Source organism: Schistocerca gregaria, chromosome 3 (assembly GCF_023897955.1).
Source record: "Schistocerca gregaria isolate iqSchGreg1 chromosome 3, iqSchGreg1.2, whole genome shotgun sequence".
NCBI classification, from domain to species: domain Eukaryota; kingdom Metazoa; phylum Arthropoda; class Insecta; order Orthoptera; family Acrididae; genus Schistocerca; species Schistocerca gregaria.
The window spans coordinates 196,752,203-196,767,095 of NC_064922.1; the positions used below are offsets into that span (position 1 = coordinate 196,752,203).

Consider the following 14,893-nt stretch of genomic DNA (forward strand, 5'->3'; position numbering starts at 1 on the left):
GCCATTTTTACCCTTTTTTACACTTTATTACACATGCTGTACATCCAGTTATCGTAGCACTAGTCAATAGTAATGAATTCTTCAAGTATATTTCCTGATTTGGAATCTGCAGACAAATACAAGGCTTCTAAGAATATTTTCATTGAATAAAAGAATATTTTCCTATAGTGTAATTCGAGCCTACCGCACAATTTCTTTGCTTCCTTGAAGACGACACACTGAAAATACGTTTTAATAACACAAAAAAGGCAAAGTTTTGGCAAAAGTCAGTAGTGAGTAGCCACTATTGTTGGAAAAAGCGTGAATAATATTGCTTGAATTCTCTACAGCTTACAGATGTGGAAGTGGACCATTGACTGTTGAAGCAATTACAACAAAAATGAGTAATTGACTAAACGTGACTGTTCACCGACCCCAAACCAATTATAAAAAAAAGATTGCTAGAATTGACTCATTATTTGTTGCCTTAATAATAGACATGCAAAAAATACGAGTGTTATGTGATCGAATGTTAACGAAGTATCACATATCTTTCAGTACATGATGTATATAGCCAATGCGTTGCATACAATTTATTGTAGTAAGCCTTAACCAGGCTTCAATACCACTAAGAGTATCTTCTTCGTAAGGAATAAAGGCATACAACTTACTTTACGTTAAAATTATAAGCTCATGTCAAATAGCAGACTTGAGCGTTTCAGCTGAATGTGTGCTTTAATTTTCACGTTATGTAGGTTATGTGACTTTATTCTTTATGAAAAAGATACCCCTAGTGATAGCGAAACCTGATCAAGACAAAACTTTATGCAACTGATTGAATATATACATCATCTATTTAAAGTTAATTAAAGTTGTTGCTGTTAACCATGTTAAATATTGTATTATTTATCTTGCGTCATTTTTAAAAATGGAAGTTCTTATTTTTTAAATACGTATTAGCTACTGATCTTCATTAGAGACATTGGCTGATATCCGTTCTTCTTCAAAGGCAATGGCCTGAGAAAAATTGGTTACCTTAGATACTAGGAACACCACACAGACCAATTGAAAGCTCCAGAGATTCGCAGAGTACGGATGTAAATCATCCTTGCCAAAAACATAGAACTTTATGTAAACTAGTACATTTATTCTACACTCAAACTCATAAATTCATCTTTCACTAAACAACAACAGACTTGTACAGTTCTCTACTGGTTGCATGTAATGACACAGTGAGACACGCTGGGTGCAGTTTCCAGTCTGAGACACAGGGTTGTCACTCGCTTGAGGTGGTGACTGTCCTCTGTCCTCTGCCAGCGGCGGCTGCAGCGTCCGTCAGCCGTGCTGACGGGGCGCAGCGAGCAGCGGGTAGCGGGGCCCTCGCCCTCTGTCTTCCTCCTGCTCTCACTCGGCCATGTAGCGGCCCAGCAGGCTCCAGTTGTGGCTGTAGTCGACGCGCAGCACGCCCTGCCCGCTCACGCTGAACTGCCCGCGGAGGGTCCACCTGCAACCAACAGCCACTGGAGTCAGCCACTCTCCACTGCACGCTACATCTACAACAACGGCTCTGAAAATTTGTCATCCAAGCAGGAAACCCTGAATAAATGACATGTACACCACTGCACCTGCTGTGAGTAAAACTGCAGAATGATTTACCGCTCCCTCCAAGTCACTGTAAGTTATGCACTCAGCATCGTCTTCGGTGGTGATTTATGTGTCACCTGATGGAATTCGCACATTCAAAATGCCAGGAATACGTTCGCCAGTCCCACATCTCCCAACGCTCCTCTGTACCCCTGTCCTTGAGTAACCCTATGTACTGCACTGCCTGTCATCAAATCCCACCTCCTTTACGTCTCTACACAGTGCACGTCCTTTCTTAGGAGAATGCCGAATGCCCTCTCCTTCCACACCATGCATTCTGAGATCTACTCATTGTTTTCACTACAACGTGCTCTAATCCACCGTTTCCCTGCATCTTACAATCCCACACGACTACTACCATCTTCATTAGGTCTCTTAACCTTTCCCAATGCTCAACCCATGTTGGTTCTTTTTTAGTTCCTACATAAAAATCTCTCCCCTAGAAAATTTTGCCAGGGCTACCAGTCCCAACAGCTTTACAGATTGAAGAACACACTCATCGCCTCAGCAAGTTTAAACTCAATGCTTTTATCCATACCAATGTTTTTTTTTTAGTATTTTAATCAAAATAATGGTTCAAATGGCTCTGAGCACAATGGGAATTAACATCTGAGGTCATCAGTCCCCTAGAACATAGAACTACTCAAACCTAACTAACCTAAGGACATCACACACATCCATGCCCGAGGCAGGATTCGAAGCTGCGACCGTAGCGGTCGCGCGGTTCCAGACTGAAGCGCATAGAACCACTCGGCCACAGTGGCTGGCTATTTTAATCAAAGGTAAAAGAGTGATTCCATGGGCATTGCCAGTCCCGTCCCTACTAGAGGAATGTAAGCAACGGATAAATAAATTTTAAAAAATCTGTTTACAGAGAATCCGCGTCATTTCGTATGGGCTGGCGCCACATCACCCATAAATTTGAAGAATGACATCGTTCCCCAGACAGTTATTTTACAACAGCACTTTATCACGATTCTACCTGTACAGCGGTACAGTTTAATAAAGTACTATTTTAAAATAAATGCTTGGTGGAACGATGTCATCTTTTAAAAAAATGCGTCGTTTTTCTGTGCACTACCCTCAGCCTGTAGCCTTCAAATGCATTCTAGTCTCCTCTTCCAGATACTTACACTTTCCATTACCTATATCCACGTTGTTTCCAAGAGTATCTCAGGACAATCATCTAATAAGGGCCCCAGCGCTGAGAAGGATAACAAACAAATTGCAGATAAACTATATTCCACTGACAAAGAGGTGACTACTTCGCAGCTTCATGAAACGTCAGAACATGTCCCAAAATGATGAAGTTTACAAGACCAAAAACATCACACCCTTAAATACTCTACTTGTAAAATTAAGAGCCAGGTATAAGTGACATATTCTCCAAAATATACCACGGATGACTGAATAACTATTAAGCCACTTATCAGAAGAAACACTAAACTGAAGTAAATGTGTCCCAACAAAACCAGCGTTCAAACCGCAACCGGATTATTCCCAGACCTCGTCCTAATCAATCACTTACTGAGAATATAGAAGCGCCGCAACACCTTGACGCAAAACATTAGATAGTAATCAACATATAAATGCAAATTCTTAACACATAGTATGAACAGTAGGATAAGATCAACATAGATAAACAAATTGTAGTAATCATCCTCTCCATAAATCAGACGGAACTGTAAACAGAGAGAGTATACGACCACCCAAAGCCACAATTAAGACAGCAGACATGAACATAACAAAACATAGAACAAAGATTGAGATAGAAATATGCACACAAGTTGCAGTAAGGAACATCGCATGGTGCACAGAAAACTGTAAGAAAATTTAATGTAAGATAGCTGCGGCAATCAGTAACACACTTTTAATTTATAAGAAAGCGGATGTATGGAAAAATAGTAAAATAGAAATTATTTGTGAAAGTGGCACTCTGAAAAATAAAAAAATAAAGTAAAAATTAAAGGTCAAATAGATGATTAGAGCCACAAAATGTTCTCAAGCTAGTAGATAGTGTCGGAAGTTCCATGCGGTTTTTCGCGGACGATGCTGTAGTGTGCAGAGAAGTTGCAGCATTATAAAACTTCAGCGAAATGCAGGAAGATCTGCAGCGGATAGGCACTTGGTTCAGGGAGTGGCAACTGATCCTTAACATAGACAAATGTAATGTATTGCGAATACATAGAAAGAAGGGTCCTTTATTGTATAATTATATGATAGCGGAACAAACACTGGCAACTGTTACTTCTGTAAAAATTTGGGAGCTTGTATACGGAATGATTTGAAGTGGAATGGTCATATCAAATTAATTGTTGGTAAGGCGGGTGCTAGGTTGAGATTCATTGGGAGAGTCTTTAGAAAATGTAGTCCATCAACAAAGGAGATGGCTTACAAAACACTCGTTCGACCTATACTTGAGTATTGCTCATCAGTGTGGGATCCGTACCAGGTCGGGTTGACAGAGGAGATAGAAAAGATGCAAAGAAGACCGGCGCATTTCGTCACAGGGTTATTTGGTAAACGCGATAGCGTTACGGAGATGTTTAGCAAACTCAGATGGCAAACTCTGCAAGAGAGGCATTCTGCATCGCGGTGTAGCTTGCTGTCCAGGTTTCGAGAGGGTGCGTTTCTGGATGAGGTATCGAATATATTGCTTCCCGCTACTTATACCTCCCGAGGAGATCACGAACGTAAAATTAGAGAGATTCGAGCGCGCATGGAGTCTTTCAGACAGTCGTTCTTCCCGCGAACCATACGCGACTGGAACAGAAAAGGGAGGTAATGATAGTTGCACGTAAAGTGCCCTCCGCCACACACCGTTGGCTAGCTTGTTGAGTATAAATGTAGATATAGATGTAGACCCTCTCCAACTCAGCGAAACGAATGAAAAGACTACACTTAAAGAAAAAAGTAATAATCAGCAATTATCTTCAGAAGGCATCAAATCTCATTGCTGAAAATTCGTGCAGTTTCAACGATTATAACCAATTGCAAACCCAAGAAGATTTTAAATTACATATATGTCAGAAAAATTCCCGATCTTAAGTGACAGTCTCAGTTTTCGGAAGACATAATTCTTCTGAAAGAGAGTTAGAAACAGATACCAGAGACCAGAGTTCCTACTCGACGTACACTGCACTACTGGCAGGTGAAAGGAGAGAGAGTGGAAATGAAGGGTGTGGCGTGGGACAGAGCAAGAGAGCACACTGGCTACGCTGCATTCTCTGGCCCTGCGAAGAACCCATCACGCATCCGCCTTCTTACTCACACAACTTTTTAGTAGCGGAACTTTGGTGCCAGATTATTACGGCGTCGAGAATAGAGTGACGACCTGCCGCAGCTTTCTGCGGTTCGTCGCTACTCAGATATTCGTGTGTGAATCGGCCTGCAGGAAGGTAGCAGAGAAGCGCCAGCTGAGCTATACTGACTGGTCGCCGACGCGCAGGCGGTAGGCCAACCCCCTGTGGCAGCAGGGCTTGGGCAGGGCCATCTTGGTGCCGCCGTAGGGCCGCGAGGGTAGCGGCACGCCCAGGCAGCGCGACGCCAGCACGCAGTCCGGCGACGGCGGCGGCGACAGCGGGGGCGGCGACAGCGGGGGCGGGGGTGGGGGCGGGCCGGCGCCGCACACGCTGCACGCGCTCGCGCTGCTGCAGCAGTCGTCACACTCGCCATCTGCAACACGAGGTGCGCAGGGGGTGAGCTGCGTGCAGTCCTACGGCGCGGCTTTTGTCCATTTACGAATGCTTAGAGTACGTTGCCACCCATAAGCACTTCAGGACTCCCAGAACGAACGACTTATCCATACCAATACGGAGCAGAGTACTGGAGCACAGCCACTTCTGGCAAAATTTTGTCACATTGCTTGATAATCAATGAAACTGATAAATAACACTACTGGCCATTAAAATTGCTACACCACGAAGATGACGTACTACAGACGCGAAATTTAACCGCCAGGAAGAAGATGCTGTGATATGCAAATGATTAGCTTTTCAGAGCAATCACACAACGTTGGCGCCGGTGGAGACATCTACAACATGCTAACATGAGGAAAGTTTCCAACCGATTTCTCATACACAAACAGCAGTTGACCGGCGTTGCCTGGTAAAACGTTGTTCTGATGCCTCGTGTAAGAAGGAGAAATGTGTACCATCACGTTTCCAACGTTGATAAAGGTCGAACTGAAGCCCATCGCGATTGCGGTTAATCGTATCGCGACATTGCTGCCCGCGTTAGTCGAGATCCAATGACTGTTAGCAGAATATGGAATAGGTGAGTTCAGGAGCGTAATACGGAACGCTGTGCTTGATCCCAACGACCTCGTATCACTAGCAGTCGAGATGACAGGCATCTTATTCACATGGCTGTCACGGATCGTGCAGCCACGTTTCGATCCCTAAGCCAACAGATGGGAACATTTGCAAGACAAAAACCATCTGCACGAACAGTTCGACGACGTTTGCAGCAGCATGGACTATCAGCTTGGAGACCATGGCTGCGGTTACCCTTGATGCTGCATCATAGACAGGGGCGCCTCTGATGGTGTCCTCATCGACGAACCTGGGTACACAAATGGCAAAACGTCATTTTTTCGGATGAATCCAAGTCCTGTTTACAGCATCATGATGGTCGCATCCGTGTTTGGCGACATAGCAGTGTAAGCACATTGGAAGTGTCTATTCGTCATCGCCATACTGGCATATCACCCGGCGTGAAGGTATGGGGTGCCATTGATTACACGTCTCGGTCACCTCTTGTTCACATTGACGGAACTTTGAACAGTGGACGTTATATTTCAGATGTGTTACGACCCGTGGCTCTACCCTTCATTCGATCCCTGCGAAACCCTACATTTCAGCTGGATAATGCACTACCGAATGTTGCAGGTCCTGTACGGGACTTTCTGGATACAGAAAATGTTCGACTGTTGCCCTGGCCAGCACATTCTCCAGACCTCTCACCAACTGAAAACGTCTGGTCAATGGTGGCCGAGTAACTGGCTCGTCACAATACGCCAGTCACTACTTTTGGTGAACTGTGGCATCGTGTTGAAGCTGCATGGGCAGCTGTACCTGTACACGCCATCCAAGCTCTGTTTGACTCAGTGCCCAGTCGTATCAAGGCCGTTATAATGGCCAGAGGTAGTTGGCTCAAATGGCTCTGAGCACTATGGGACTTAACATCTGAGGTCATCAGTCCTCTACAACTTAGAACTACTTAAACGTAACTAACCTAAGGACATCACACACATCCATGCCCGAGGCAGGATTCGAACCTGAAACCGTAGTAGTCGCGCGGTTCCGGACTGAAGTGCCTAGATCCGATCAGCTACCGCGGCCGGCCCAGAGATGGTTGTTCTGATTACTGGTTTCTCAGGATCTATGCACCCAAATTGCATGAAAATGTAATCTCACGTCAGTTCTAGTATAATATATTTGTCCAATGGATACCCGTTTATCATCTGCATTTCTTCTTGGTGTAACAATTTTAATGGCCAGTAGTGTAATTCCCCCCTTCCTCAACTCGTGGGAGGTCGTCCTGGGCAATCCTCCAGCCTGTAAAAACCTGTAGCTGATACTTTGCGACATCGCTTGTCCAATGTTTTCCAATCCTTCTCAGACCACCTACATTCTTAAATGACACTGAAGGATATCCAGACATTGAACAATATGCTTCCTGTCTTCCCACCTGCAAACCAAAGTTCTCTGAGATATGTTTTCGAGACATGCCAGAAAGGCTTCCGCTGTGAACAATAGCAAAATAACTGTCTGCCGACAACCTCATCCCAAATGTCTTTGAGCTTGCACACCTGGGTTTCCCTCAGATACCCTGCTGTAGAATAAAGCTAATTCCTCAGCTTGTCGATCATCCTATTCTTCTTGGAACACCTGGCTGCTTCAATGTCACTGACCTCCAGAACTGGGGAAATACTGAGACGTTTCACTGGCACCACCCCCACCTGCAAATTGGTGGGAAAAGCTCAGTCTGTGTTGATCTATTGGTGTGGAAGCAGTTGTGTGTGCAATGTGTTCAATAGATGAGATGGTGTCAGACAGACAGGACTTAAATAACTGTGTTACCTGCAAGCATGCACCAAAGGACTACATCCATAGCTTAAGCACTGGAAAGAAATGATAATGGAGGCATGTGAAACAAGTATACTGCTTGGCAAATAATGGTGATACGTAGAGATAGCTTTCTTTCCAATCTTCATGTAGGAAGATATGGATGCAGTCCTCAGGTGCGACCTTACACAGTTACTCAGGTGCGAGCTTACAGGTAACACAGTTATTAAAGTCCTCTCTGCCTGATACCAACATCCCATCTATTGAACCCATTGCACACACAACTCCTTCCACACCAACAGCTCAACACAGAGCTTTTCCAGCAATTTTCCAGGTGGGGGTCGCGTTGGTGAAACATTCTGGTATTTCGCCAATTCTAGAGGCCTGTGACATATAAGCGCCCAGGTACTCTGAGAAGAATAGGATTCTGGACAATCTGAGGAATGTCTTTGAACCAGGCTCATTCTACAGGAGGGTATTCAGAAGCAAACCCTGGTCTTCAGGCTCAGAGACGCTTAGGATGGGGTGGTCTGCAGATAGGTATTTTGCTATTATTCACAGTGTCGGCCTTTCCAGCATGCTTCGAAAATACATCTCAGAACGTTTTGGTTTGCAGGTGGGAAGACAGGAAGCATATTTTGCAACATCCTGGTATGCATCCCCCCCCCCCCCAATTACATTTAAGAGTCCAGGTGTTCCAAGAAAGACGCTCTTGGAAACATGCTTGGTGGCGTTTGCGAGAAGGCAGGAAGCACTTCACTTGTAATGTTTTAGGTGCATTGTATTGTTTTCCCTTAGTTCAGGCAGTCAGTGCGCAGGTGTTCCACGAATGTCCAGGAGGAGAAAGTCAGCAATAAAGCAGGCCGGCGCTAGCTCAAGTCCCCTGAGGTATAATGACGCACCAGGAGCTGAGATCAAAAGCGCCGCCTGGAGCGGCGGATACTCAGTGCGGCCTGCGGGTACTAAGACAGCCTTTTGACTATATGAGGCCACAGGATGATGTAAGCGTACAGCGTCGACCACAACAGTTACCGAGGCTGCAGCTGAGTGGTGAGGACTTGCAGTTTGAGCACCAGCCACAGTGGTAATTCGAGTTTCGGATGCTTGACGTGCTGCGTTCCAGGGCTTGGTGACTGTTGGCTTCGACACATGACACCATGCTTCCAGATACTGCGCTGAATGGGCATGCCGTATCTGAGCGCTGGCAGCACACCAGCTACCGACCGTATGTGCTCTCATGCACATTCAACACTCGCATGCTTATGAATACATTTAAGGCCCATCTCTCCGAAGATGCAGGTGGACGTCTTTTTGCGATATACATATTCAATAGGCAGTGCATATGGTGCATGTTTATGATCTGTCAGTGAAGTTTAGAAATTTTGGTGTTCTGTATTTAACAATAATTGCAATATGTTCGGATATGCAGCTGTGCATATAGATGTTTTTGTTTTTTTACCGTCTATAGGTGGTGCGTAGGTGAGGTTTTTAGCCATGTTGGGATACTGTTTTTCAAGTTTTTGGGTTGTGTTTAGGATCTTTATGTCAATTGTAGGTAAGGTTTTTAGCTGAACTGTTGTACTGTTACAATGTGTATTGGATCTCTGTATCTGTGCAGAAGTTTTTTTTTTTCAACTGATGTAGCCTAATGATCTCTAGTAATGTAATTAGGGTATGCAGTTGTTGTTGGACCCAACAAGATAATACTTACACGTTCCTGAGCTTTTCCCGCCAATTGCGAGCGGTACTGTGAACTCATAAAAATTCTCCCTACAGGATAACACCCGCACATCTGAAAAAGGATGAAATAAAGAGAGTATCCAACGTGCTGTAATACAAACAGCTCAGCACACATTGAGCGTTTCTCGCCAATTTCCAGTAAGAGTTGGGAGGATTGGGGAGGGGGAATTGGTGGGGAGGGGAAGGGCTGGGGATATTCGAAGAGGGAAGATTTCTCAAGGGGTGGGGAAGGAATGGAGTAATTGAGCAATTTAATTAATTAGTCAATTACTTTGGTATCAATTTGATATGAAAATTGTGCCAGAACTCTCTTTTCCACTATTAGCAGGCTATGGTGATAAAAGTTTGATTATGGGTGTAGTAAGTTGTTAACTGTTGTTGCATCTACGAGGCTGTCATGAAGCGAAACAGGAAGTAATTCACGTATACGTCTTCAGTACCTGTGGTGGCGTTTTGACCATACCATGCGCATCGAACTGCGAACTGTAACACAAGGATTACTCATGAAAATATTGTGAGATACAAAGTATGCTGATCGCGTACCTATCATCGTGATATCTAGAGCGGAAAAACTATCATTATGCCCACAAGTAATCAGTAGCGAATGGGAATGATCTTAAAAGGCATATAGGGTGTTACACAATTCCAATTACAGGCTTCCAGGGTTTATAAATAAAACTTAATATATTATGTTTTGTTAAGGAACGCATATCCAGATATCTACTATTTGGACTGAGTTGAAGATCGAATAGCTTTCAAATACTATATTTGGGGGCATACTGAAATGAAATGGAAGAAGAGGGTACAAGTCATAGATAATATTATTACCTGCATGAATGTAGTGTCTCCCAGAAATGCAGAAATCTTTCATTTTCTTTTGCTGTTATTCCATGTTTGTGGTCCTAATGTAGTCGAAGATTCTAGAACTTATAATGGAATTGTTTACAGTTTATTTACTGACTCATGTCACACTGACGGTATTACTTCAAATAACAATGAATGGCATGAATGTTTAAATGAGTCAAAGGAATTGAAATCGCCAAAGCAAATGCACCATTTATTTGATGTAAGTTGTGGACTGAAAGTACCAGCAGATGCGTTAACATTGTGGCTTGAATGTGAAGTATTTATTTGTGAAGATATGTTAATGGAATACAATGAAGAAATTTCTTGCAACAGAGCACTATTTCGTGAATGGTCATAATTTGACATGCCGATGACCTGGATCACCTATTCCTACATTAATGTAAGAATTTCCCGAAGTAGGTGTGTTAAATCTAGTCCATGAAGAGTTACAATGTAATGTACTTCACGAAAAACCTAACTGTGAACAGCATACTACAACTGACCATGTTAATCGTGAAGTTCAGTACCATAACATTGGCTCAAATGTGTTTTGCTTCACTGCCCATGCAGGTTGTGGTATAAATTCGCTGAATCTTCATTGCATTGCAACAGCCTTTCATGGCAGAGCTTCAACTCTTCTAATCGGAGATAGAACCTTGTACAGTGCCCACTTCAGTTTTAAATAATTCATTGCCCATTATAACAGCAAACAGAAACATTTGTAAATGTTCATTGATTCTTATTAATGAAGTTACCATGTGTCCATTTCAAATAATGAAACTTATAGATCGAATATTTAAAGGTTTGTGTACAAATAAATGTAATAAACATAAAACTACTGGAGATAAAACTATTGTTTTGTGCTGTGATTTTCAACAAACTTTACCAGTTGTTTAACATGGATCACTCGCAACTTTACTTGAGGATTGCATTACAAATTGGAATGAGTTCCGTAAATATCATCGTGTAGCTTTAACTCAAAATACGTGGGCTTTGTCATATGAAGTAGAGTTTGTGGATTTTTTTAACACACTGATAATGACCAAACAAGGAAGTTTCCACACTTTTGTGACAATAGTACTCAAATACCACAAGCATTGTTTGGTGACCAACAGAATATCATTAATGAAATTTATGTCAGTATTACAGAAATCATTTTATCTCAATCCACATTAAATTCAGCTACTCTAGGACCTAAAAATGAAGACTGTGTGATAAGAAACAACGCTATATTCAATGCTGTACAATGTGAAGTAAAAATTTATCAGAACTATGATAAAATAATTTATGATAGTGATTACAAAATTAATAAATACTAACCAGTGGGGTTTTTAAATTCTCTGTCTGAAGTGGTTTACCACCGCACAAATTACAATTAAAAAATTAACTGCATTGTTCTTCTTATTAGAAATATAAATACAAAAGAAGGATTAGTTAATGGCACTAAAATGTGTGTCAAATGTTTATATAATAACGCTTTAGTTTGCAAAGTTTTAACTAAAATCACAAAAAATAAGCGAATTGTGATTCCACGTGTACATATGACTTATTTGGGTACTATTTTACCTTTTAGTTTCAAATAACGTAACTCCCAATTATTCCTGCATTTGCAGCTGCCGTTAATAAGTCATAGGGACGAACATTTGGAAAAGATTGAGTTCTATTAAGACAACCAGGTCATGCCCATGGTCAGTTATTTGTAGTAACAAGTAGGGTTTGATGTTTTGATGATTTGGAATTTTATATCTATAAACATAGCGAGCAAGGAATGATGAAAGAATACACTACTGGCCATTAAAATTGCTACACCAAGAAGACATGCAGATGATAAACGGGTATTCATTGGACAAATATATTACACTAGAACTGACATGTGATTACATTTTCACGCAATTTGGCTGCATAGATCCTAAGAAATCAGTACCCACAACAACCACTTCTGGCCTTGATACGCCTGGGCATTGAGTCAAACAGATCTTGGATGGCGCGTACACGTACAGCTGCCCATGCAGCTTCAACACGATACCACAGTTCATCAAGAGTAGTGACAGACGTATTATGACGAGCCAGTTGCTCGGCCACTATTGACCAGATGCTTTCAGTCGGTGAGAGATCTGGGGAATGTGATGGCCAGGGAAGCCGTCGAATATTTTCTGTATCCAGAAAGGTCCGTACAGGAGCTGCAACGTTCGGTCGTGCATTATCCTGCTGAAATATAGAGATTCGCAAGAATCGAATGAAGGGTAGAGCCACGGGTCCTAACATATCTGAAATGGAACGTACACTGTTCAAAGTGCCGTCAGTGCGAACCAGAGGTGACCGAGACCTGTAACCAATGGCACCCATACCATAACGCCGGGCGATACGCCAGTATGGCGATGACGATTACACGTTTCCAATGTGCGTTCACCGCGATGTCACCAAACACGGATGCGACCATCATGATGCTGTAAGCAGAACCTGGATTCATCCGAAAAAATGACGTTTTACCATTCGTCCACCCAGGTTCGTCGTTGAGTACATCATCTCAGGCGCTCCTGTCTGTGATGCAGCGTCAAGGGTAACCGCTGCTGATAGTCCATGCTACTGCAAACCTCGTCGAACTGTTCCTGCAAATGGTTGTTGTCTTGAAAACGTCCCCATATGTTGACTCGGGGATCGAGACGTGGCTGCACGATACGTTACAGCCATGCGGATAAGATGCCTGTCATCTCGATTGCTAGTGATAGGAGGCCGTTGGGATCTAGCACGGCGTTCCGTATTACCCTCCCGAATCCACCGATTCCATATTCTGTTAACAATCATTGGATCTCGACCAACGAACGCGAGCAGCAATGTCGCGATATGATAAACCGTAATCGCGATAGGCTATAATCCGACCTTTACCAAAGTCGGTAACGTAATGGTAGGCATTTCTCCTCCTTACACGAGGCACGAGGCATCACAACGTTTCAGCAGGCAACGCCTGTCAACTGCTGTTTGTGTATGAGAAATCGGTTGGAAACTTTCCACATGTCAGAACGTAGGTGTCGCCACCGGCGCCAACCTTGAGTGAATGCTCTTAATAGCTAATCATTTGCATATCACAGCATCTTCTTCCTGTCGGTTAAATTTCGCGTCTGTAGCACGTCATCTTCGTGGTGTAGCAATTTTAATGGCCAGTAGTGTATTTACTAAATATACTGCTTATACTGAGGTTTTTTATCATTAAATTGTAGAATTAAGCAATTATTTCCCTCATTTTTGTCTTTCATTCTCTAAGGCTTCCTCTTCACCCTTTCTTAGTCCTTTCCTCATAGCATTCAGGTAAGACCTAAAGAAATATACATACTGCTCAGGTGAGAACTACGAAATTGCAAATGAATAACTTGTAGTTATTGATATTTTAAAAATTTGAATTTTGTTGTGTTGTAACTACAACTGGTCGAATCTCGACCGTAAGGAAGCAAAAGATTATCTTTCGATTTTTACCGGCTCAAAAAAGTTTCATTTTGTCCTTCTCAACCCCACTAGCGAGGTGGAACATCAAGGTTGGGAAGAACTGGTTTACTGTGTGTGTCGAAGTGTCCATATCTCAGAGTGGGTGCCATGTTCTCGACAGAAGGTAATGGTGTAAGTGATATGGACGGTTCGTCACCTGTGAGCGGAGATCCAGAGTCTGAGCCGGAGGCGGAGGGTGGCTGCGTCAGCGACAGGGGCAGCGCGTGCGGCTGCGAGAGCGGGGGCGTGGAGCGCACGCGGCGCCACGAGAGGCGGCCGTTGCAGAAGTGCGCCTCCTCCAGGCTGGCCGCCAGCTCGGGGGTGCGGCTGCTCGGCGACCACGCCCTCTGCCCGTCCTCGCCGTCGCTCCTGCACACGACACCGCGCCACACCACGTGACTGTCTGCTGCCAGCACACTGCACGCTAGGTTGATGGACTTCCATGCGATAATGAGTCACAACAACATGATCTCAGACGCACGTGATTATTTCCCCACAGCAGGAGTCTAAGAAGTGAAGTGTGGTTCTGTCAAAGTGTATTATAGGTGGGCCAGGAACAATGGTCAGCATGACGGGAATGATCATTAGAAACAGAAACGTCTAGTAAATATAGCCTCTACAATACATACCTTAAGAGTTATGACCACTTGTTCATCTTCGCTACTGCAAAACACATCTCTTTTACCGAACAAGTGCTAGTAGCTCTTAAAGTGCACAATTTGTAGCCCATGTTTACACACCATTTTTCTTGTTTTCGTCCATACTACCTTCCCGCAAGATATGGAAAGCAAAGAGCTTATAGTAGAAGAGATTCGTTTCACAATATCGAAGATAAAATAGTGCTCTTAGCTCGTAAGGTACATAGTTTAAATCCCATGTTTACTACAATTTTTTGCTTCTAGTGATCATTCCTGTGTTATCCCTGAATACTGACCATTCCTCTTGGGACACCCTCTGTAGTTGACACGGGAAGGACTGTAAAAGAATGTATTAAAGAGCCCGGACGGCTCACGCGGTTAAAACGTGAAATCTGTGGTCAAGACATTGATGTCAACAACGTCTGCGTGCTAGCCAGGGAAACCAATATCTGTAGAAGGGAAGTCCGAGTAGTCCTTGATATTTCGAGGAACAAATGC

General features: G+C 43.4%; 1 protein-coding gene across 1 annotated transcript in view; it reads right to left on the bottom strand.

Moving 5' to 3' along the window:
* Nucleotides 1–1,060: 1,060 nt before the first annotated feature.
* The window catches only part of LOC126355754 (formin-G-like), a 129,960-nt gene continuing 116,127 nt past the window's right edge, over nucleotides 1,061–14,893 (bottom strand). Inside the window, exons 2-4 of the mRNA XM_050006146.1 lie at nucleotides 13,915–14,126; nucleotides 5,055–5,298; nucleotides 1,061–1,483 (exon numbers count right to left, since the gene is read on the bottom strand). Coding sequence (XP_049862103.1) covers nucleotides 1,384–1,483; nucleotides 5,055–5,298; nucleotides 13,915–14,126 — 556 coding nt within the window. The 3' untranslated portion in view covers nucleotides 1,061–1,383. The remainder of the gene's footprint in view (nucleotides 1,484–5,054; nucleotides 5,299–13,914; nucleotides 14,127–14,893) is intronic.